The sequence below is a fragment of the Pelophylax lessonae genome, assembly GCF_965119305.1.
Source record: "Pelophylax lessonae genome assembly, chromosome: 6".
NCBI lineage: Eukaryota > Metazoa > Chordata > Amphibia > Anura > Ranidae > Pelophylax > Pelophylax lessonae.
Window position 1 is genome coordinate 117,494,838 of NC_138773.1, and position 25,638 is coordinate 117,520,475.

Sequence of the window (25,638 nt, forward strand, 5' to 3'; positions counted from 1 at the left end):
GATTTAGTATCCGCAAACGCTAAAGATAATCTGCTTACCAGAACAACCTGACCTAAAGGGTCAATAGCGCTTGTTACAATGAACCAGGGCATCCAACTCCGATAGGGATTGCAGGGCACGCATCTAGATACATCCATCCAGAGCTTACTTGGCGGCAAGATATGGCTTCCCATATAATACAATAGCCGTAGTGTAAAACCGTCAAATTTATTTAAAAATTGCACTTACATAGGAAGTTAGATCAAAGCATAAAAAAGCCGGCCAGCTACAGCTGCACAGCCATCCTTCCAGGATCGTATGAGTGCGGTGACGTTAGCACGTCGCTGACCAGACTGTATTCATCACAAATGATGTTGTTCTGGGGCACCTCTGTTGCCTGTACCAAGTATCCTGTAGCTCTAACCTTACATGCCTGGATAATCCCCAGGTCTAAGTTCAGGCTTTTTAGCCTTTCCTCCAGGGTGAATCCCAAGTCATCTGCTCAAGAAAATCGGGAGGAAAGCGATGATCCTAATTAAACTAAACTAGCCTAGAAGTACATGAAACACAGACCTACTCATTCTAGCAGGCAACTGCTGGCCACTTTTTTTTGACTTTTTTGGTCACTAGAGCATTTGCCAGATGTGTTTCTGAACTGGCAGCCTTTTCCCATAAAGAACATTTCCTCATACTGCACAATGATGAGGCGGTCTCCCTTCCAAGGCATTCCTTTCTTCTGAACATAGTCTCTGCATTCTACCTCAATGAGGACATTATGCTCCCATCCTTGTGCCCTGCTTCAAGCATTCAAAGGAAATCTCTCTGCATCGTCTGGACGTAATCCGCCATTAATGGTATACCTTAAGGCTGCTGCTCCAGTCAGACCTTTTTGCTCGGGACCTTGCAATGGACACTCTGCTTCAAAGTCTATGACAAAACAAAAAAAAAAGACTAAGGACTTATGGAGTGTGGTATGGTTATAGGAGAGGCACACATAGGTGTGTCTTGTAAAAGTTTGCCAGTGCTCAATCACGTGTGTAACTCATGGTGCATGAATGCTTGTCCTCTACTTAACTCCAAGACTTGGAATTTTACATACATGTCATAATTCCACTTTCCTGCTTTTGAGAACAGTTTGAGATGCTTTGAGGAGTGATATTGAAGTGAAAAAAAGCCCATTGACACTGTCACTTTTCTTGTGTTACCCCACACAACAGGAATAAGGGGAACTTGTACTTTTGTCACCAGAACAGGAATCCCATGAAAAAAAGTAAGGTGCTTCACACAATTTTACCAAAAATGAACATATATTTACATGCTTGGGTTGAAGGAATGAAGAGGAGCTATGAGGTTATTGGCACTTTTTTTTTTTTTTCCCTGTGGTGTTGGGACACATAAATATATTGATTTTATAATTCTAGTCTATTTCTATGTTGGTTTGATCTGAGTATTATTGATTTGAGTTCATTTTTTGGTTATCTTGTGGAAGCGTCTGACTTCTTTTTTTTTTTTAAACGATTTACAAGTGTCTACTAGTGCACTTAAAGGGGCAGCTATACTATATATTTTGTATATGAACTGTTATGTGATGCTATTGAAGTGAGAAGAGATATAAAGGAAGATTCTTTTTTTTTTTTACCTCTCACCTTCTGTTTTGAGTGACAAAATAAAAAAAGTGTAATATTTTTTTTTTTTTTTTTTTTAGGAGGAGGAATCCTTTAATTTGAACTTGTTGGTTTTTGCCTTTTTAATGGTCCTAGTGCGGGGCCTCTTTAAAAAAAAAAAAAAAAAAAAAATGTGTGTATGCAGTCATAGTATTACTAAATGTGTGTAGTTATGTTTTAATATTTGGGGTTTTCATTGTAGATTTTGCATGCTAGCAATAAATGTTGTTTTTCTACCATTGAGAGACACGGTAATTCAGATACAGTTGGGTGTATACTGCCATCTGCAGGAGGATTAGACACCGACTAGCCTAAAATTTGTAAGCCACCCAGAGGATAGGCTCTCCTCTACCCAGCATGCCTGTATTTTATTAGTGTCCTAGGAGGATGGATCTATTTTGTTCAGCTCTGGTGGGAAAATTCTAATAATTTTTTGCTAGCCTTTTTTTTTTTTTTTCTTGTCCTTTGAAAAATTCAATCAAGATTCCTCTACAATGCTACTTGTGCGGTTCTCCACATAGCAGCTAACTGGATTCACCTTTATTAAGCCCATGTTCACATTGGTTCGATTTGACATGCCAAGTCGCATGTCAAACAGGAGCCAATTGCTGGCAATGGCACCGTCCGAATCGGTGCGACGCCAACTTTGCGCCGATGCACTGATTCCTAAAAGTAGTTTCTGTACTACTTTGGGCAATTTAGGGGGGCTATTTCCATAGACATCTGTGCAGAAACCCACACAGATGTCTGAAATCGCCCCCGAAGTCGGACTAAAATGCCGGCTTGAAAACTGCCCCAGTGTGTACCTGGGCTAAACCTGGCTTTGCAGTGCCTTACCTGGACATAGCTGGACTAGCTTGGAATGTGACCTTCGGGCTCTGCATTATAATTTCCAGACCTGTTGTATTGCTAAAGGTTTTCTGATCAACTCCTTAAGGTCCAGAATCTTGGCATTTAGTCAGTGCTTGACCCATGTCTCTGAAGATTCACTTATGAGTAAGGACGTTTGTGCCGAAGCACTAGGTGCTGCTCCACTGTTTGCACCTCTGGGTGCATTTTAAACTTCATGCTACATCAGATATATTGTGGAAAAGGTTCACATTAGGGACTGAGCTTTCATGTCCTCCCCTGATGAAGTGTTGCACTTGTGTGTTCTGTGATCCATTTCTTGACACTCAGTGTAGAGACAGAACCATGCTGCTGTGCTCCTGCTTTGCAAAGCACTACATGAAACTCTGTCCCTACTTGCCTACCTATGATGACATGCAGTCTGCCCTCATACACGTGGATGAGGATTGGATGCCTCAGGTGACCATGTTCCATATGGTGCTTTGCAAAACATGTACCTAGGTTTGTGAATACCTGGGGCCCGGTTTCACATTTTGGGCCTCTTTGTATCACAGCTGCATTGGAGCAGCATAGAGACAGGGATAGCCCCACTGCTATGAGGCCCCAGCTTGTGCTCTCCTAAAGGTTCCAGAGGCATCTACTCTCTATCCTCCAAGGGAACGGACTCCTGCTATTTGGAATTTGATTCCCTGTAGATATAGGGTCTACTTCAGCTAAATCTCCTTCATCCCACCATGTGAGGTTACATTCCCTGACATATTCCCATTCGTCTATCCTGCTTTTGCCTCAGAAGTAAAATCACAGCTGAGGTTGTTTAGGAACTCATTGATGCTGTGCATACCCTGCATCATAGTATTAGTCTTGAGTCCTTGCTCCTACAGCTGTAAATACGTCTCCACAACACTTGCTGTGTGAGGTATTCCTGTATGTGGATTGGAATCACCTTGGATCAATGGCCCCACCTAACAGTGCATTGAATCTGTTATCCCTTTAGAAAGAGAATTTATTGAATGGTGGTCTATATTCATTCTGGATCCACCAGTGACCCACCTTAACAGGAAACAAATGGGTAATCTGGTGACTGGTAGCTGGAAGCCCTCCTTAGATCTCAGTTTGATTCTTCAGGTGCTGCCCTCCATCCTATATTGGCAGAGTGGGTTAGATCCCTCAAAAAAGATCTCTCCATTGCTATGGGGCACACCCCTGCTTAATAGAAAGTGTGGTACAAATGGCTGATGCCTTGCGCTTCAGTTATGGCTTGTTACAAGCACCCTAATGTATGTCCCACATGGGTCTGAGGTCCACACAGATATGCAGATGTAGGGATGCTGATGCCACATCTAAAGAACATCAGCTTCTTTGAGTCAGTGTATATCTTTTTCCTTATACTTGATACCTTAATTATGCAGGCCAGAGCATAGTCCTGTCTTAATGTAGGAGTTTTAAAGAGGTCAGCTGAATATATATCTATATCTACTTCTGCAGTAAGTTTCTGCAGGCCCTCAGAACCTGATTGATTTTGAGCCCTATAGGCTGTCTGGTAGAGACCAAGTCCTCTGAAACGCCTGCTGTGCGAATGTGTACCCCCGTGCCTGCAAGTGGGTGTGTTGAGTGTGAATCCTGGTGCGTCATTGAGTAGTTTGCTTCTCCAGCATTCAGATGCAGAGAGCACCTATTATGCTCACAGCTAATCCCTTGTATCTGGCGCCCCCTACAGTTGCCCCATCTAATCTCCCCTATTCTGCTATATGGATTACAGCACCATTGCAAAAAAGATACCCCTCTTGTCTAGAGGGACTTCCTGATCTACAAGGTCAAGCCTAATGCCCTTTTTCTTTGGCATCCCCATTGTGGAACACTTATAGACCTTCTTAGAAGAGTCAATTTTATGGATCCTTGTAGTTGCCACATTTTCTTTGAAAGGCCTAACACCTGCAAGATCTGGCCTTCTCAGGCTTTGCCAGGTTCCAGAGAGATATGTCACCTGTTGGTGGAGGTTTCTAGCTTAAAGTGGTATTAAAGTCAAATTTTCCTAAAATCAATTATAACTTACCTATTTGATTTAATACATTTCCTCCTCAGAACCTACTTTTTAAATAGTCTCCCAGCCTCTCGCCTATGTTGATATTCAATGTGTATCCTCCTGTAGGAGTCATTCTATGTGCATGCTCCCACTAAGATTACAACTGTATATGCAGCAGTTCAGAGCGCCACACACTCAGGCAGCGTGGGAGGTACACAGAGCAGCAGCCACGCCTCTTCTCCTTCCTTCCTCATTGATGGGCAGTTTTTGCCATTTGACAAGTCTGTGTCTAGACTTAGGACTATGGTTTAATGCAGGTAATCAAGACTTCGGTCTCAGGAAAAAAACATTGGACACGGACCTCCAGGGTTCTAGATTCAGCAAAAACCTGACCAACTTTGCCTCTAGATAGGTGCAGGGACCCTATAGCCATCGGAATAGAGATGGTGGTCTGTCCCTGTCTCTGCAGTCTGTACTGGATCAAGTGGCTGAGTACATTGACCTCGTCTGGCTCTTGGGAGTTAACCAGGGTAGGACAGTACTACTGTCCTACCCTGCTGTACCGTGTACCACTTATGTGAATAAAGAACTTTTCTTCATTGGATTCCGTGGTGGTGTACGACCATTTTCTTCTTTCATGGTACTTCAGCCTGCTAGACTACTAGTGGATACTTTGTGGACTCTTGTGCTTCATGGGTTCTTGCATAGTCTAGTACTATTCTGATTCATGGTCTGTCCTAATGGCTCGGCCATGCAGTGCTGGCCTTGGGAGACGGGAGTTTCCTCTGAATTGGTAATCCTGCGAGTTTAAGGTTAAGGGCTTACTTTCTGCAGAGTCTACCATCACACCTGGATGGCATTCTTGCACTCCACAGCATGGCTTCTGACCTATTTAGTCATATCTGAATCAGCATTGCTCATAGCTTCTTTTGAACCTATTTAGTATATTCCTCTTTCTACCTCTACTTCTGGGGTGCCTCCCTGATTGTACTCCTCTGTGGGGAGCGATTTCTGAGCTGACGGCCTTACCTTATATACCCTTTCTGGTATTAAACAGATTGGGTATGGAGTCCTAGAACCGCCTCTCTTCCATGATTTTGGCATTGTGCGATAACTAGGGCACCGTCCTTGGTCTTTCTGTCCAGCTCTAGTGCCTCAGAAGGTTTTTTATTTTTTACTTTATTTGCTATCTTGGTGGGACTCATGCTGTGACAGTTTCCCTGACCATCGCTTTGTTCGTCAGTCTGGCTTTCAAGCTCTCTAGTACAGGTCTTCAGGTCATTGGGTACTTATCTAGTGGGCATGGTTCGTGCAGATTTCTCAGCTAGGATCTCTCATGTACAGAGGGTTCTGTTTTCTGTTCACAGGCAGCTTTGTACTGTTCTAGTTAGGGATAGACCGATTATTGGCAAGGAAGATGAGCACTTTCACCGATATATCTGTATCGGCCCCGAAACTGGCCGATATTTTTGCAACGTCATTCTGCCTTCTTAGGCCGCCTCCTTCGCCTTGGACAGCCTCGTCTGGAGCCGGGATTAGTCTTGCGGGAGTGTGTCACAGCCATACACCCACTCACAGCAGCCCGGTGCCAGCCAGCCACCCACAGCCACAGGCCCTGTGCCAGCCACCCACAGCCACGGGCCCTGTGCCAGCCATCCACAGCCACAGGCCCTGTGCCAGCCACCCACCCACCACAGGGTGCCAGCAAGCCAGCCATTAAGCATTAAACAAAATCAACATGTTCAGTACCAGATTTGTGTCAAAAATTCTGTTTTTCAAAACTTTAAATGTACAAATTATCGACAGATGCGTTGTGACCAAAATATTGGTTTCGGCCATGAAAAAAACATATCTGTCTATCCCTAGTTCTAGTTTTGCAGACTTGCCTTTATTTCTCACTGCTCATAGTCATTGCTTTGGCACTTCCCAGTAGTTGGAGTTCAAGATATTCGTTGCGCCCTTCAGTGAACAGAAGAGAAAATTAAATGACAATTTTTTTTTTTTTCTGATTTCATTTTTTCTGTGAGCCAGCATCAAGGTCTGCCGCTAGGCTGTGCTTCTCTTTGCCTAGTGTTCTTATCCTGAAGGTGGAGTGATAACCCAGAGATAAAAAAGATAAAGAGCTCAACTCTGCCCCCCAATAAACTGAGAGAAAAGGATTTTACGGTGAGCAAAGATCATATTTTATTGGTGGGTTTTTGATTGCTCATGTTCTTCCTGGTTCAAGTTTGTTCCCTTTTGTGTGGAGTCATACTCTCTGATGGCAGTCTGTCTAGGTTTTGAGCTTCAAATGGACTCTACATGCCCTCCCTTTGGTTGTGTTGGCAGCTCCCCTATCTGGTAGGGGGCTCAACCTCATCTGGTTCCGATTTGTGCATTGATCCTTCTGATGGCTTCTTGTTTTGGTAGGCAGTCCCATGTTTTTCTTGAGGCTGCTAGCAATTACTTTTTTCCCCACCTCTGCTTTTAGACCTCCCCACCGTATCTGAATACCTGTGTCCTTCAACAGAGGAGAAAGAAGATAGGATTTTACCATGAGTACATCAAATCTTTCTTTAAAACCCATCAAAGTTCTAAAATGTCTTAAAAATTGTGGTCTTTTAATAATTACCTTTATGTAATTTAGTGTTTGATATATACATATTTATTCTATTTGCACAGGACACAGTTGACATTTTGGTTGGATGGCATATAGATCACACACAAAAACCTTCTCTCACACAACAGGTGTCTGGTAAGCAGATTTTTCGTTAACAGAATTGCTTAGGTTTTCATTCTACTTGCATCCCTTTCACATCCGGATGTAGTTTTATCTTAATCATGAAACCACTAACAGCATTGTCATGGTGCAAAATGCAGGTTTTAGAAGAAGTAACACTTGAAGTGGAATTTAGGAATTAAAAATAAAAATATATAAATGAACACTGTGTAATTTGTTACACTGTGTAATTTGTTACAAAGAATATAACAGAATATGTAAAAAGAAAATTAAGGTGGCAAAAATTTGAAACGAATTGGTTGAAAAACAGTAGTACACCCCCCCAAAAAATTCTTCAAAAATATTAAAAATAAAATGGTTGGATCTGAACATGTCAGCCCCTTTTTACAATAGAATTCTGATTTGGTGAATGGGAACAAAGAAGGCAAATTGATCAGATGCTGTCTTCAGCTCTGTTGATACCAAACAAAATAGTCCAGAAACAGACAAAATAAAAGAGAATAAAAAAGAACATGGACCTGATGGCCTACACCCACGTGTCCATAGTTGATCTTTATTATATTCAAGCCATTGTTGCTAATATTTAGACTCTTTAATGACTGCCCTAGTACCACCGGACTGGTGCAAGTCTAACTTGGTGCCTATATGTAATAAAGAGATCAATGTCTTTTGCCAAGTAACTACAGATCTGTTAATTTAACTTTTATAGTCATGAAGATATTAGAGTTTATTAAAAGACCACATGGAGTTTTCGCTAGAAAACAGTATTTCATGAAATAGACGGCATCGATTTATGAAAGTCAAAAGTTGTCAAATCTGCTTTCTTATTTACAAGGAAGTAAGCGTTTGACACCGTTCCCCACTTCTTGCTAATGCGTAAGTTAGTCTATAGCCTTAAAGAATTCAGTTTTAAAAAGGGTAGAAAACTGGCTAAATTATTGTATTGATTCATACTCTGGTCTATGGTGGTTTGTGGTGTACCCCAAGATTCAATGTTGGGACCCTTACTTTTGAACCTATTAATAAAGGATATAGAGTTTGGGGTTAAAAGAACCATTTTGATGCTTGCAGATTACATCATTATCGTAGTGGAATAACAACCTTTATAGAATGTCTCCAACTTACAATCTGACATCCGTGCACTATTTACAAGTGCATCTAAATTAAAATTAGAATATCATTAAAAAGTTAATTTATTTCAGTAATTCAATTCAAAAAGTAAAACTCCTATTATAGCTTCATTACACACGGAGTGATATGTCAAGCATTTTTCTTTTTCATTTTGATGATTTTGGCTTACAACTAGTGAAAACCCAAAATTCAGTATTTCAGAAAATTAAAATAGTGCAAAAGTTCAATATTTTAAACTCATGATGTCACACTCTAATCAGCTAATGAACTCAAAACACCTGTAAAAGGTTTCCTGAGACTTTAAATGGTCTCGGTTTGGTTCAGTAGGTTACACAATCGTGGGGAAGACTGCTGACTTGACAGTTGTCCAGAAGAGTCATTGACACCCTCCACAAGGGTGTAAATCACAAGGTCATTATTAAAGAAGCTGGGTGTTCACAGAGTGCTATATCCAAGCATATTAATATTAAAGTTGAGTGGAAGGAAAACGTGGTAGAGAAAAGTGCACAAGCAACAGGGATAACCGCAGCCTTGAGAGGATTGTGAAGCAACCATTCAAGAATTTGGGGGAGATTCGCAAGGAGTAGACTTACGGCTGGTTGCAAAGTCCTCTTTTTGGATGAAAGTAAATACATTTTGCATTTCATTTGGAAATCAAGGTCCCAGAGTCGGGAGGAAGAGTGGAGAGGCATAGTAGCCAAGTTGCATGAGGTCCAGTGTGAAGTTTCCAGTCAGTAATGATTTGGGGAGCCATGTCATTTGCTGGTGTTAGTCCACTGTGTTTTATCAATCCAAAGTCAGCGCAGCCCTCTACCAGGAAATTCTAGAGAACTTCATGCTTACCTCTAACCAGCTCTATGGAGATGCTGATTTAATTTTTTAGCATGACTTGGCACCTGTCCACACTGCCAAAAGTACCAATACCTGGTTTAATGGTCCTGGTATCACTGCTGATTGGCCAGCAAACTCGCCTGACCTATTTTCCAGACCCAACAATGCAGATGAGCTGAAGGCCTCTATCAAAGCAACCTGGGCTTCCATAACAACTCAGCAGTGCCACAGGCTGGTGGCCTTAATGCCACGTTGCAGTGATGCAGTAATTCATGCAAAAGGAGCCCTGACCCAAGTATTGAGTACATACTATACTGTACATGGACACTTTCAGCAAGCCAACATTTCTGTTTTAAAAATCCTTCTTTCATTCATTGACGGACACCGCTCCAGATTCATCTTGACCATTGGGTTATGCTCCTCCCTACAGGAGTAGGACACTAGGCAGAAAAAAGCTTTACCGCGCCTATGGGTCAGTCCCAGGGGGTATATTCCCAATTCCTGCCATAGGCACTCAGTTTTTTTTCTGCCTAGTCAGGAGTAAGGACTTAGTTCCTTGCTGGGATCTCTGGCCCTAGCATTTTTTCCTTTTTAAAGGGCGATAAAGATTTTTCTAGCTCGTCGGACAAATCGCCTTTAGGAGTGCCGAGTAAGGATCTATCGGACAATGCCACGGCTGTGGCGTATGTCTATCACCAACGGGGCACGAGAAGTGTCCTGGCTGCTCGGCAGGTAGCCGGCATTCTAAGATTCAGCTGTGTCTCTGAAGGGCAACTCCCGAGGTGGACTTGTTAGCCTTTCGTCTCAACAGGAATGTACATAGAAATGTGACAAGGTCTCGGGATCCTCTGGCCACCGTCAGACGCACTGGTGTCTCCTTGGGGCCAGTATCTTCTGATATGCTAAAACTTCGCAGAGTCTTCTGCGAAGGATCAAGGCAGAAGGGATCCCATCACCTTAGTGGCTCCAGACTGGCCTCACCGGTCTTGGTATGCCAATCTGGTATGGCTGGTCGCCAATACCCCTTTGAGACTTTCTCAGTTTTTCTTTGGCCCAGGGGCCAATCTTCCATCCTGCTTTACAGTCGCTGGCTATAATGGCTTGGCTGTTGAATGGCAGGTGTTTTGGCGGATAGGGGGTTGTCTGAATCTGATTCCCACGTTATAAAAGACCAAAATATCTACCTCCTAAGAAGGTTTCTCTGTCGCTCATTGACAGATGCAGATCTCTTGATATCAGTAGGGTTATACTTCCCCCTACAGGAGTAGGACACTAGACAGAAAAAAAGTTCTGGCTACACCTATGGGCAGTCCCAGGGGGTATACCCTCTCACTTCCTGCTATAGGATGCCAGTTTTTTTTCTGCCTAGTCAGGAGTAAGGACCCAAGTTCCTTGCTGGGATCTCTGGTCCTGGCAAGCCTTTTTTTAGATAATTTTTTTTTAGCTAGTTTTTTTTCTCCGGATTGTTCCTGTGAGATCTACAAGCAATTATGTCGGATCTGGGCGACGGGCTGGATGTTGAGATTCAGTGGTCACCCCAGCCGGCCTACGAGTGCGTGCAGGCCCTAGCTCCGTTCCGGGTCGGCCGCGACATAGTCCCATTGGACGGGGACTGGCCCGCGGGTTAAACGTCCCGCCGAGTCGCAGCGTCCCTTTTGGCCGACATCCCCCCCCCCCCCCACTGGGAGGCGAGGGGTTTTGTCGGGAGTGGCGCCCGCTCTGTTCCAGTATGGTGAGTAAATTTTTCCCCCCCTCTCCCCTTGACGGGTTTTGGGGTGGACGCGGGCCCCTCCCTGGGATGGTCAGACCCCCATAATCCCGGGTTCCCCTCTGTCCTGTTATGCACCCCTACCTATCTGCCCCCCCCCCTTCCCCCCCCCCTCACTAGTGTGGTTGTTGGGAGGTGACTCCAGGGGGCTGTATCTGGGTTACAGGCGGGGGGGGGGGGGTGCGCACCGCCGGTGACGCCCTAACGATCGTGCGGGGGGGGGGAGTTGCTACATGTGTTTTTTCAGGCCCATCTGCCAAACGATCCGTGGGTAGGCACGAGGGGGAGCCCCCGGGGGTCCCCTTTGGCGCTGCGGACCGCGCGGGGCCGCCATTTTTCCGCAGGCCGCCATTTTCCGCAGGCCATGCGGGGCCGCCATTCTTGTAGCCTACATGTGCTCTGCATGGCGGTGGCCATCTTGGTACACCCGGCTCATATGCCAGTGCATGGGTTCACTGTATGGGAGTTCCTGGAGGCGTGCATGTGGGTGGAGCCCCTCCCCAGACCCGGGCGCAATATTCTTCAGAAGGATCGCTGCTGACACGTGCTGCTGCGACACTCTGGGCCTTCTGGTGCATCTAGCTGTGGGTTGGTGAGCCTTGGGGGTTTCTCTCTTTGCGGGGGGGGGTCCTGGATTCCTTCGTGTCCTGGCTGGAGGTGGCCTTTAACGGGCAGGGTGCTAATAAGCACTCTCCGTCTGCCCCTTCCTCATCTGATGCCTCAGACTCTGGGGTCTGCATCGGTCGCTGCTGACACGGGTCACCCTGTCGGGTCCTCTGCCCCTTTTTTGCCTTCGCTGCCTCGCAAGCCTAGACGCTGGGGGACGCACTGTTAGTGTCTGTGCGTGATACTGTTAAATGGAGGATGCGACTGAGGCGCGGGCTACATTGTCGCTCACGAGCCTTCCAGAGCAGCAAAGGTTTTTCCTTTTCCTGTGTACTTGGACAATATGCTCAACAAGAGTGGGACCATCCACAACGTTCCTCTGGGGTTTAAACACTGCTCTTAGCCTGAGGGGGTGCTAGACGCTATCATTTTGCAGGGTCCCTCATTGAATAGTGGTCTGTGCCACCTACGGTGGGTCCGCCGGTATGCAGACTGTATGGAGCTACTGTGATCCCGGTGGTGGTTCCCCCATCCTGTGAGGATCCGGTGGATCAGAGGGCGGAATCTGTGTCCCGCACTAGGTTCTCTGGCGGGGCCTGCTTAAGCCTGGTGTTGCTGGGTGCCCTGGTGTCACACACGTTGGCTGCATGGGCTCCGCTACTACGCCATGACCTGGAGGAGAGGCTACTCCCCCTTGCTGTTTCAGAGCTGCTGGACCAACTGGTGCAGGGGCTGCAGTTGTTTGTGCTCCTGCATTGGTCATGGCTCCCATGCTGGGCCGTTTGTCCTTTTGGGCAGTGGTCCTCTGGTGCATGTTGTGGCTGAAGTGTTGGTCTGCGGATCAGCCTTGGATGCTTGTTTCACTGATCTTTCCCTCTGGGGGTCGTCTGTTTTGGACTTCCTTGGTTGACTTTTTCCAAGTGTTACTGGGGGTTGAAGTACCTTTCTCCCCTAGACTACAAAGGGTGTGGTACCTCGTCGCTGATGAGGACCCTCACTTTCAGCACACAGGGAGTTCTCTCATTCCCTCAGGGTCAGTCGATGGGGCCAAGCCCTTCAAGACTCCCTCAGGGGGTACCCAGTGACCCTGGTCTGGAAAACGTGAATCAATTCTCTCCTGACCTGCGGACATGGCCGCTTCGGCCTGAAGGATACCCCCACCCATATCTGAGGTGGGGGAACGTCTTTGCCGGTTCCCGGCCCCGTGGATCTCCTTGATTCAGGAGTTCTCCCCCGAGGCTGGCGAGGCCGTAGGCACGAACACATATAGAGACTTGGTCCACTGTGCAAAGATGGGACCTAGTTAACAGCGTCCAATACTGGACTTAAGGAGATGAAATGTTTTGTGCTGGTTCAAGGTTTCAAGTTGGAATCCATCACATGGTGTTGGCCTCCCTGCATTGGACTTTCTGGGCTCCATGGCTGTCAATGATGACTGCCTTCACATTCCCTATGCGCAGGACACCGTTTTCTGCGCTTTGCAGTGGGAGTGGTCCATTATCCTTTTGTGGCGTTACCCTTCGGTCTCGCTTCTGCTACTCAGGTCTTCACTTAGGTGGTTGGCTCTGGTTCTGGCACTGTTGTGACAGCGGGGACTGTCGGCGCCCTTAGCCAGGCTATTTCTCCCTTCGGACATCAGCTGTTGCTGTCCAGCAAATGGTTGTCCCTTCGGGCCTGTATATGTGTCCTGGGACTGATGGTGTCGCCCTTCGCGGTCCTTTTCGCTCATTCCACATGAGAATCCTCCGGCGCACACCCTTCTCAAATGGAACAATAAACACATTTCCCTGGACACATCCGATTCAGCTGAGCCTGATGCCCAGGGAGTCGCTGATATGGTGGCTTCAGTCCCTGATGCTATCTCCAGGGAAGTCCCTCCTTTTCGATTTATTGGTCTATGTTACCACGGATGTCAGTCTATCCAGGTGGGGAGGGGTTCTCGTGGATTGTCTGTTCAGGGAGTCTGGTCCCTGGAAGTGTCCAGGTTGGCTTCTTACTGTGCTGGCACTGGGAGCGATCAGGCTTGCCTGTTTCGCTGGACCGAACATCTTTGGGATTGTCCAGTGCGCTTTTATTCGGACTATGCCACGGCTGTGGCTTGTGTCAATTGCTGAGGGGGTACCTTAATTGTCCCTGCGGCCTTGGAAGTGGCCGACATCCTCCGATGGGCGGAACGCTTGTTCCAGCCTTCTCCGCTGTTCCCTTTTCAGGTGTGGGAAATGGGCTGGCGGTTTTCCTCGGATGACGGGCCTTGGATCTAGGGGAATGGTCTCTCCATCCGGTGGTGTTCCACCAGTTTTGCCCAAGTTGGGGCACTCCAGATAGGGGTCTGTTGGCGTCCAGGATTAACAGTGATGTACAGCGGATTGTGGCCCGCTCCCGGGATTCTCAGGTAGATGCCACTGACGCGCTGGTGACCCTGTGGGGTCTGTATCAGCTGCTGTATGCCTTTGCTCCTCTCGGGTTACTACTGTGACTGCTTGTGGGATAGAGGTGGAAGGGATTCCGATCATTCTTGTGGTCCAGACTGGTCTCGTTGGGCTTGGTCGCCGACCCGGTTGGACTGGTTGCGGACGCTCCCTGGGGAATTCCTCTCGGGAAGGACCTCCTGTCAGGGACCAATCTTCCATCCTGTTTTACGGTCGCTGGCTTTGATTGCTTGGCTGTTTAAAGCCAGGTGCTGAAGAAAGGGGATTGTCTACTTCAGTTATCCCTACTCTGCTCACAATGAGGAAAGCGACTTCTAGAACAATGGCTCATCGTACGTGGAAGTCCTATGTTGCGTGGTGTGCGTCTGTTAGGGTTCTCGCAGGCTTTTGCTCTGTGGCTCGATTGTTTGCCCTTTTTTCCACGGGGAGTTTCTCAAGGGTTGGCCTTTCGTACATTGAGGGTCATGTCTCGGCCTTGGCAATATTATTCCTCGGGCTATTGCCCGTTTTTTACCCTGGTGCATACTTCATCCAGGTGGTGCGACACATATCTCTTGGGACCTTGCTTGGTGCTGTCGGTTCTTCAGAACCCTCCCTTTGCAAATTTTCAGGGGATTCCCTTGCTCACTTTGTCCCTGAAGGTGGCCTTTTTCTTTGTGGCTATTACTGCTGCGTGCAGGGTGTCGGTACTGACGGCGTTGTCCTGTCGTCCTTCCTATCTGGTGGTTCATAGGGGGACAGGATACTTCGTCCGGAACCGTCCTTCCTTCCGAAGGTGGTTTCAGTTTTTTCCTTTGCATGAAGTCATCTTGTTTGCCTCCTTGTGTCCTCAGCCTACACATCCAAACACTTGCATGCATGCTTTGGTTGTGGTTCGGGCATGGTTAGGGTGTACCTGGCAACTATTGACTTTTTTTGCAAGTCGGACTCCTTTTTTGTGTTAATGGATGGCCCTGGGAGAGGGCTGCCTGCGTCTGCTGCTTCTGTTTCCAGATGGGTCAGGCAGACGGTGGTACAGGATGGTTCAATAAGGGTCAGGTTCCTCTTGTCCCTGTGAAGGCGCTTTTCTGCTCGGGCGCTTAGTTCTTCCTGGGGGTTTTCGGCGTCCAACTTCTGTGCTTCAGGTTGGCGAGGCGACTGCCTGGTCGTCTGGTCCCACCTTTGCAAAGTTTTATAAAGTTGATGTGCTGGCATCTGCGGATGCCTCTTTTTGCCGCAAAGTTTGCGGGCTGCTGTTTAAGGGGGCCCTTAGTCTCCCTTGAGGGTTTCTGTTTCTCAGGTGGGTCCCGATGAGTCCTGTTTTTACCTGGTGGGCTATGTCTAGCCTTGTGAATTTGTTTCTGCTGTCCCACCCCTCATTTATGGCACTGCTTTGGGACGTCCCTACTGATATTAATCAAGAGATCTGCGTCTGTCAATGAGCGACAGAGAAAACTGGATTTTTGACTTATCGTAAAATCCTTTTCTCTTAAGCTTGACAGACGCAGTACCCGCCCCTCTGTTTTTTTTTAGTTGGGTTGGTATGATTTCCCCCTGGGACTGCCCATAGGCATAGCCAGTACTTTTTTTTTTCTGTCTAGTGTCCTACTCCTGTAGGGGGCAGTATAACCCTACTGATATTAATCAAGAGATCTGCGTCCGTCAATGAGCTTAAGAGAAAAGGATTTTACGGTCAAAAATCCAGTTTTTACCATTGCGCTGGAAGGCGTACATTGTGTGGTCTGAGTCTTGGTTCATCCCCGTTCCATTTCGTTGGCTCGGATTTTTGCATTCCTCTAACGATGTATTGAGCAGCGCCTGGCCAATGTGTCCTGTCAAAGGCCAGGTTTTTGGCCTTGGCAGTTTTCTTTACCATCCTTTTGGCTACGTGTTCTTTGGTTCGCACCTTTTATTCAGGGGGTTTGCCACTTGGCTCCCCAGTAAGGTCTGTTACCTCCGTGGGATCTCAATTTTGGTGCTGTCAGTTCTCCAATACCCTTTCGGAAATATTTCTCTATCGTCCATTGACAGACGCAGCCTCCTCTTCATGAGCTCTGTGGGTTATGCTGCCACCTGCAAGAGTAGTCTAGGCAGTACCTTAATACAAAGTTTTAGCATATAAACACCCACGGGGCTGTCCCTTCAGACATAACCCCCACAGACAGCCCAGCACATCAGTTTGTTTCTGCCTAGAGAAGGAGTAGGACCTAGCTTTCCTGCTGGGACTCCGGTCTGTGTTTTTTTTTTTTTTATTATTTTCAGAATATTTTCTTATTTCTTTTTTCTCGCTAGCTAGTGTTCAGGGAAGAATTTTCCTGGTGATCTACAAGCAACGGTGCTGGCTTGGGCTTCACACTGGATAATCTAGATCCTTACGGTCCCACCAGCCAGGCCTACAAGCGCAAGCAGTTTATAGTCCCGACCTAGGCCTAGCCACGCCGGTGCCCCTTTTCCGGATGGGGACGAGCCTGCGAGCGGATGCCTCGCCAGGACACGACCGCAGCGTACCCCTCGGCTGGCAGCACCCCCACTTTGGGTGGGAGGCAGTCTGCCTGGAGCGGAGCCCACCCGGTCAATGTTATGGTGGGTAAATGTGTCCCCCTTTGCCCTTGCTGGCCTTGGGGGGGATGTGGTCCCTCTCCTGGGGATAATGGGATTGGTGCCTCCCAAAAGATCCCCCTGGCCTGCCCAGGGCCCGGTCTGTGTGGCCTATCCCCCCCCCCCCTTCCCTGTCCCTGCAGTGGTTGTGTGTCTGGAGCGCCTGGCTCCATGGGGGGACATGGTACTTTGGGTTTTCTTGTTCCTGTTGTGATTCCTGAGGCTTCCATGTGTCGGTCCCTGGCTGCGTGGGCGCCGCCATCTTAAGTGTGGGCAGTGTGATAACCCCCCCCCATAGACTTGTAAAGGGCAGCCATTTTCCCTGAGCTTCCTATTGATCTGCATGGGCAACCATGTTTGTGTAGCTCTTGTGCTATGCTGAGCAGCATGACCTTTTCTCAAGCGACATCACTTCCTCTGCATTTGTTTCCTGCTGCTGACTAAGGTCACTTCCTGTCTTTCTCTACGTGCTGCTGGAGCGATTAAGAGGGATGGTTTGGCTGGGGTTGTAAAGTACTTTGGGGTCACTGCGGACATATCCTTGCACATTGTGCTATCAGTCTTGTTTAAAGGGTTTCCCTGCAGACCGATTGTTTGGTGGCTGGTGCTTCGATCAGTGCTCTTAAAGCAACAGTACTTCGGTTTTTGCAAATTGCATTATGGAGTCCCAAACTGTGATATCACCCTCAGACCCACTCTGTGCGACTTCCGTACAGTCCGGATCGCAGTCGCTGGCCACAGTTTTAGCAGCTCTGTTCAGCCTGGCATCTAAAGTTGATTTAGTCATGAAAATGGTTCATAGCCGTAAACGGCAGCTGCCTTTTCCATCTACGGTGGTGTCCTCTGATTCGGAGGCTGAAGTGGTTGCCCTGGACGCTCCCCTGCCTGAGGGGTCGCCGTCGTCGCAGTCAGATGAAGAGGACCTGTCTTCAGCTGCAGCGTGGGAACACACTTTCATGGAAGTCCTGATTATTTTAGTACGGGATACCTTAAAATTGACTGAGTTCACACCGGGCCGGGCTTTCGGCTCCCCGAAGTCTCAGAAAGCTGGCAAGGTTTTTCTTTGTCCCGACACTTTTCACGATATTGTGAATGACCAATGACGGCATATTAAGCACGTGTTGTGCCAAAATGTTTTAAATGCTGGTATCCTTTTGCTGAAAAGGTTTCCAACCGTTGGACAGTGCTGCCTAAATTGGGCCATCCTGTCTCCAGATTAAACAAATCTACCCTTGTGCCTGTGGAAGATTCTCCGGTCTGTACGGACCCGGCGGACAGGTGGGTGGAATGCTTTTCCAGCCATCTTCACGTGTTGGCGAGTTCTATTTTGAAACCGGTGTTTGTGTCTGTTTTATTCTCAGACGGTGACGTAATAGATTAGGGGTTTGCGGGAGTCTTTGGACACCGAAACTGTTGGACCAGGTGATCCAGACTCTGGTGTTCCTGTGTGATGCGTCTATGGATGCGGCTCCCCTAGTTGCCAGGGTCTCGGCCGTGGGCATTGCCTTGAGACCCATGGTTTGGCTGTAGAGCTGGTTGGGTACCAAGCTTCTAAGAAGGCCCTAGCTGACCTCCCTTTTCTGGGAGAGCGTTTGTTTGGCGACTCATTGGATGAGTTGATCAAGGGCTTGACTGGCAGGAAGAGTACTCTTCTTCCTCAATCCTCCAAGGGTAAGACTCCCTGTAACTAAGCAGGGTCCTTTTTTTACAGCTCGCAAGTGTTTTTTTTCGTGCCCCCGGGACACAAGAAAAAGGTAAACCTTTCAGAGCTTCTGAAGGGGCTTAAAAGCATTGGGTCAAACCCAAGGCCGGTCAGTTAGGTGCTGTCCTCTTCAGCATGAAGGGGCGCCCTCACTCCGTTCAGGGGGGGGGGGGGGGGGGAGTGCGCCTGCGCTTCTTTCATTCAGGATCGAATTCTGTTCTTGTCCAGGGGACAGGTTTTTTCAGTCAAATCTTCACCTGTCTCAAGGGCATTTGAAGGATCTGCGGGAGGCTGTGCAATATCACCTGGCTCAAGGGATATGATATCAATGTACAAATACTGTACTGGCGACCCGAGCATAAGGAACAAACTATTCAGAGAGAGGAGATACAATAAGACACGTGGCCACTCACTAAAACTTGAGGAAACGCGGTTTAACCTTAAAGTGCGTAAGGGGTTCTTCACTGTAAGAGCGGTAAGGATGTGGAATTCTCTTCCACAAGCAGTCGTATCAGCAGGGAGCATTGATAGTTTCAAAAAACTATTAGATGGACACCTTAAAGGCCACAACATACAGGGGTATACAATGTACGGTTAATAGCAAACACACACACACACACCTCATAGGTTGAACTGGATGGACTGATGTCTTTTTTTCAACCTCACTAACTATGTAACTATGTAAAGGATGATTGTGCCGGTTCCTCCACAGGAACGCTCTCAAGGTTTCTATTCAAACCTGTTCATGGTGCCCAGAAAAGAGAGCAAGGTGCGCCCAATTCTGGACCTCAAAGCTCTGAACTGCTTTGTGCAGGTGCAGAAGTTTCGAAAAGAGTCAATTCGGTCAGTGGTGGCATCATTGAATCAGGGGGATTTTTTGGCCTCCATCAATCTCAAAGATGCGTATCTCCACGTCCCCATTTTTGGAGATACACCAGCGATTCCTCCGCTTTGCAGTGGCAAAGGAGCACTTTCAATTGGTGGCGTTACCCTTTGGTCTCGCCTCGGTTCCCAGAGCATTTACTAAGGTCCTGGCCCCCGTGCTGGCCTTGTTACGTCAACGAGGTATCGCAATTGTGGGATATCTGGACGATTTCCTGTTGCGAGCATACTCCAACAGGAGGGCAACGTCTCTATCACGATTCAGACCCTTTAGAAATTCGGGTGGACGATCAATTTCAAGAAATCTGCTCTGACGCCTTCAGCACGGGTCACTTATCTGGGGCTGACTCTCGACTCTGGCGAGGGTTTTTCTTCCCCTAGACAAACTACGGAAGCTGCAAAAAGCAGTCAGGTTGCTGATGGAGACCAATCAGTCCTCCTTGCGGGCTTGCATGCGGGCTCTGGGTCTGATGGTGTTGACCTTCGAAGCAGTCCTGTTTGCAAAAGGAGATTCTGGTGAAACAGAGATCCTCAGTCGTTGGACCAGAAGATTTGCTTGAGCCATCTTACAAAGGCGGCTCTTTCTTGGTGGCTCCAGTCTCCTGTCCTGTGCTGGGGTAAGCCCTTCCCGCCGGTGTTTTGGACGGCGGTCACCACGGACGCCAGCCTGTCAGGCTGGGGGGAGTGCTGGGGAAGCTCTGTGCCCAGGGGACTTGGGCGAAAGAAGATTCTTCTTTGCTGATCCAATATTCTGGAGCTGAGAGCGATCAAGCGTCAGGTATTGGATCAAGAGGGAATGGTCCCTTCATCTGAAGGCGTTTCATCTCCTGTGTGTCCGGTGCAGAACCCCGGACGTGGATCTGTTTGTATCCTACCTCAACAGGAAAGTTCAGCGGTTTATGACCAGTTCTCGGGATCCTCCTGGCCGATGCCAAAGACGCACTGGTGGCTCCTTGGAGCCAGTATCGACTGATTTATGCCTTTCCTCCGCTCATACGTTTGCCACGTTTTCTTCGGCGGGTGGCGATGGAAGGCATTCCGGTCGTTCTGGTGGCACCAGACTGGCCTTGGCGGTCTTGGTATGCAGAGCTGGTAAAGATGGTCGTAGATCCTCCTTGGTGTTTTCCTCTGTGGGAAGATCTACTGTCTCAAGGACCGATCTTTCATCCTGCTTTACGGTCACTGGCTTTAATGGCCCGGCTGTTGAAAGCAAGGTGTAAAAGGATAGGGGTCTTTCTGGCTCGGTAATTTCGACTCTTTTGAAGGCCAGGAAGTAGACTTCCAGGAAGATCTATCATTGTGCTTGGAAATGGTACATTTCTTGGTGTGAATTGCTGCAACTGGGCCGTCGCTTGTTTTCTGTAGTTGGGGTTTTGGCCTTTTTACAAAAAGGGGTTGAGCAGTGGTTGGCGTTGGGAACTATTAAGGGCCAGGTGTCGGCTTTGGCCATTAGCTTCCAATGTCCATTGGCTACTCAAAGCTTGTTTCGCACTTTCATTCAGGGGGTGCGTCATCTGACTCCTCCGAGGAAATCCCAGTTACTGCCGTGGGGTCTCAATCTGGTTTTGTCTGTTATTCAAAAGCCTCCCTTTGAGAATATTAGGGAGATTTCGCTGCCTTCCTTGTCAGGTAAGGTTGCCTTCCTGGTGGCTATCACTTCTGTTCACAGAGTTTCTGTATTGGCGGTGCTATCCTGTCTGCCTTATTTGGTGGTCCACAGGGATAAAGTGGTCCTCCGGCCAAAACAGTCCTTTCTTCCTAAGGTGGTGTCGGATTTTGATATCAATGAAGACATTGTGTTGCCTTCCTTATGTCCTAAGCCTCAACATCCCAAGGAGATAGCCTTGCACTCTCTGGATGTGGTTCAGGCGAGAAGAGTTTATCTGATGGTTACTGAGTCCTTAAGGAAATCGGACTCTTTGTCCTTAGGGATGGTCCTCGCAAAGATTTTGGCTGCGTCCGCTGCGACCATTTCAGGATGGATCAGGCAGACGGTTGTTAAGGCTTATTCACTCAAGGGTCAGGTTCCTCCTTTCCCTGTGAAGGCTCATTCTACTAGAACGCTGAGTGCTTCTTGGGCTTTTCGCCATCAGGCTTCGGTGGTACAAGTTTGTAAGGCAGCGACTTGGTCGTCTGTGCACACCTTTACCAAATTTTACAAGGTGGATTTGTTGGCTTCTTCAGATACCTCTTTTAGTCGCAAAGTTTTGCAGGCTGCTGTTTCATAAGATAATTTTTTTTCTTATTCTCTTAGGGGTCTTTTACCTGGGTGAGCTCATGTTGTTTTGGTTGAGCTTCCTGTTACCCAGTTGGCTAAGTTTAGCCATTGGAGTTTACCTTACTTTCTGGTTGCTTTTTTCCCATCCCCCATGCCTATACTGCTTTGGGATGTCCCACACAGCTCATGAAGATGAGGCTGCGTCTGTCAATGGACGATAGGGAAAACAAGATTGTTAGAACTTACCGTAAAATCTTTTTCTGTGATGTCCATTGACAGACGCAGCACCCGCCCCTCTGATTGGGTTGGTTTTTGTGTCTTCACTTCTTGCAACTAAACTGATGTGCTGGGCTGTGTCTGTGGGGGTTATGTCTGGAGGGACAGCCCCGTAGGCGTGTCTATGCTAAAACTTTGTACTAACGTACTGCCTAGACTACTGCAGGTGGCAGCATAACCCACACAGCTCATGAAGATGAGGATGCGTCTGTCAATGGACATCAGAGAAACCGATTTTACGGTAAGTTCTTACAAAAATCTTGTTTTGCAAGGTTCCTCTGCTTACATTGTCCCAGAAGGTAGCCTTCTTTGGGGCTATTACTTCTGCACTCAGGGTGTCAGGGCTGGTGGCACTGTCTTGTTCACCTTACCTACTGGTTCACAGAGATAAGGGGGTGCTTCATCCTTGTCAGTCGTTCCTTCCTAAGGTTGTTTTTGGTTTCCATCTGATTAATGACATTGTGTTGCCTTCCTTGTGTTCCAAGCCTGAACATCTTAAGGAGGTGTGCACTCTCTGAATGTGGGCCGGGCTATCAGGGTGTACCTTGCGGAAACTGAGCCATTTAGGAAATCGGCCTTACGATTTGTCCTTACAGATGGACCTCGCAAAGGGTTGGTTGAGTCTGCCGCGACCATTTCCAGATGGACAAAACGGGCGATGGTGCAGGCCTCTGCGGATGCTGCTTTTGGCCGCAACGTTTTGCAGGCTGCTTTTTGAGAGAATAAGTCCTCTTTGAGGTTGTATGTTTTTTTTTCAGATGAGCTCCATGTTACCTGATTGGCTAGGTTTAGCCTTTTGGAAATTATTTTCTGCTGTTGTTTTTTCCCCACTCTCATGTTTGACACTGCTTTGGGACATCCCAATGGTCAAGAAGATTCTGGAGCTGAACGAAAGAGAAAATTGGATTTTGTATTATCGTAAAATCCTTTTCTCTGATGTTTTTTGACGGATCTAGCACCCACCCCTCTATTGAGTTGGGTTATTTATTCTTTTTTGACACTGCTTGCAAGTAAACGGAGTGCCTATTGCAGGAAGTGAGAGTATACCCCCCTGGACTGCCCCATAGGCAAGTTAAAGCTTTTCCCTGCCTAGTGTCGTCCTACTGTAGGGGGCAGCATACCCAATGGTCAAGAAAAATCTGGAGATGTCTGTCAAACATCAGACAAAAATCCATTATTTTTACATATTTGTCTTATGTAATCTAATTTTCTGAGATACTGAATTTTGGGTTTTCATTAGCCGTAAGCCAAAATCATCAATGAATCTATATAATAGGAGTTTAACTTTTTGAATTGAATGACTGAAATAAACTTTTTGATTTCCTAAATGTTTTTAGTTGCACCTATAATTGGGCATCCATGTGGCAAATGAATTTAATGTTCACAAAATGTGAAATTTTGCACTTGGGGGCTAAGAAACTGCATGCATCATACATACTAGAAGGAGAAAAGCAGTGTTTTGGTAGATTATAGACTTAATATGCCAAGCTGCAGTTTCTAAAACTAGCTAGGCAATAGAGCCAGAGAATATATGCCTCCTGGGGAAAAGGGAAGGATTTTTTTTTTCTTCCCTTGGATTAACTGTGGGTATAAGATTATCTATATGGAGTTTTTTCTATTTTTTGTTGAACTGGATACAGTGCATAGAAAGGGGAATGTGGTCACCATTTATAAATACATAGGTGAACTTTGAGTAACATTATTTACTATTAAGATCAAAGAGGGCAATCTTTACATCCTGGAGATTTAACCTCCATATATGGAAAAGCATCTTCACAGTACAAGCAGGTTGAACAAAAAAACTCAAGCTGTATAACCTGCTTTACTTAAACACCTGAGGAAACATTGGATTCTCCCTTTAATTGCTGATGTATAAACTATATGTAGTGGAATGTTTTTTTCTTTACTCTAGGCATGATCAGTTACACATTCTGCATGACTTTACACAAATGTAAGTGTTTTCTCAATTGACCTTCTCAGTGGTTTGCTGTTACAGGATGGTTACAGAGTCTAGAACCGTTTTGGGTTGCAGATCTGGCATTTTCCACAACTCTACTGGGTCAGTTTTTAGAAGACATGGAAGCCTATGCTGAGGTAAGGGACTGCATTCTCCGCTACTTAAAGTGCCTTGCATGAAACGCTCTTTTAAGGCGTTGCTTCTAATGTTTGTGCATTTTTTTTTTTTTGTTAATGTATAGTTCTTAATTGTTCATTTATGAATACATTATTATATGGTACATCATTATTCTGAGATATTGGGTTATGTTGCAGACTTCAGAAGCTTGTTCACTGACAATCAAAGCTGTAAGACTGCTTAATATAACCCTACCAAGTCTAATAATACTCCCGTTTTTTGTTAGAAGAATGTAAACCTAACTAGCTCTTTTCTGCGTTTTATCAATTCTACTTTTTCTTCAATTTAAAAGTTGCGGAACTGGAGGAGTTAATCTTGCAGCCTTTTGGATCGTCTGATTCTCAGCCGATCAGGGAGGCCGTATCTGAACCCCACTGTGTGGTACACAAAGGGCTGGGCTATATTGTGACCTGTGGGCAATGGGGCACAGTGGCACACTTTACTCCGTGTGAGATAGCCGCAGAGTACGTCCTATGTCCAGGGTCTCAATACATTCCTCTGTTATCCTGTCTTGGAGGACCACCTTGGGAATATGTTGGCAGGAAGAGCAAAGACTGTGTCTAGCATGTGTTTACTGTCCTGCTTGGGTTCCTATCAGACATCCAGATTGACACATGTTGAGCAGCAAGGCTTGTCCTGCTAAAAGGGGAACCTGGCATCTGTACAGTGTATTCTGCATTCTATTTGGGGTTAAAAGGGTGGTTAACCCTAAAAAAGAAAAAAAAAAAGTTATTTTTTCCTTATGTGAATACAAATACACTCGCGCGAAACAATAAATTGAAATAGGTGAGAGAGAATAATAAAATGGGTAAAAACATAGCAAAAAAGTGAATAAATTAGAACTGCTGTTTCTTCAAACCACCACGGGTTGTACAATGTGTAGAAAAATGACCGCAAAATTACATACCTGTACGTCATTTGGTTCAGTAGCCACTAGATGGCACCATCGCACCACTGGAGGCACGGTCGCATCGTGATTTACTAGCGGGGATGTCAATGGATCTGCCGGCATTTTTTTTTTTTTTTTTTTTTTTTTTTTTAAAGCACTGATCACTGTATTAGTGTCACTGGTCCCCAAAGTGTGTCAGATGTCGGATTTGTGCACCGCAATGACGCAGTCCCGCTAAATTCCCTGTTCACTGCCATTACTAGTTAAATAAAAAATTCCATAAAAATATCCCATAGTTTGTAGACACTGTAACTTTTTGCGCAAACCAATCAATATACACTTACTTTTTTTTTTTTTTTTAACCCACAATATGTAGCGGAATACATATTTGCCTAAATTAATGAAAACATTTTGATTTTTTTTAAAAAGTTATTGGCTGTGTTTTATAGACGAAAGTAAAAAATATTATTTTTTTTTTTTTTTTTCAAAATAGAACCTTTTTTGTTTATAGGGCAAAAAGATTTTTAAGCACCGAGGGTTGTCGCCATTCCACAAGCGTGCACAATTATAAGCATGACATGTTGGGTATCAATTTTCTCGGCATATCATCTTTCACACTATACAAAAAAAAATTAGGCTACATTTACTTTTTTTTTTCAATTCAAAAAAGTATTTTATCCAAAATTGCGTTTGTTAGACCGTTGCGCAAATACGGTGTGACATAAAGTATTGCAACAATCTCCATTTTATTCTCTAGGGTCTCTTGTAAAAAAAAAAAAAAAAAAATTGATGGTTCTAAGTAATTTTCTAGCAAAAAAATACTGATTTGAACTTGTAAACAACAAATGTCAGAAATAGGCCTGGTCCTTAAGTGGTTAAAGTGGCTCTAAACTCTGGTAATACAAATTATATAAAATCGTGTATTCCTAATTAAAAAAAATAAAACTACCTTCTATTACTC

The 25,638-nt window shown here is 46.2% G+C and overlaps 1 protein-coding gene across 4 annotated transcripts in view; it reads left to right on the forward strand.

The window, feature by feature from the left end:
• SMG1 (SMG1 nonsense mediated mRNA decay associated PI3K related kinase) overlaps positions 1-25,638 on the forward strand; it is a 795,166-nt gene that overhangs the window by 88,924 nt on the left and 680,604 nt on the right. For all 4 annotated transcript variants that reach the window (XM_082260927.1, XM_082260924.1, XM_082260925.1 and 1 more), the window contains exons 8-9: positions 7,177-7,249; positions 23,651-23,748. In XM_082260927.1, coding sequence (XP_082117053.1) covers positions 7,177-7,249; positions 23,651-23,748 — 171 coding nt within the window. The remainder of the gene's footprint in view (positions 1-7,176; positions 7,250-23,650; positions 23,749-25,638) is intronic.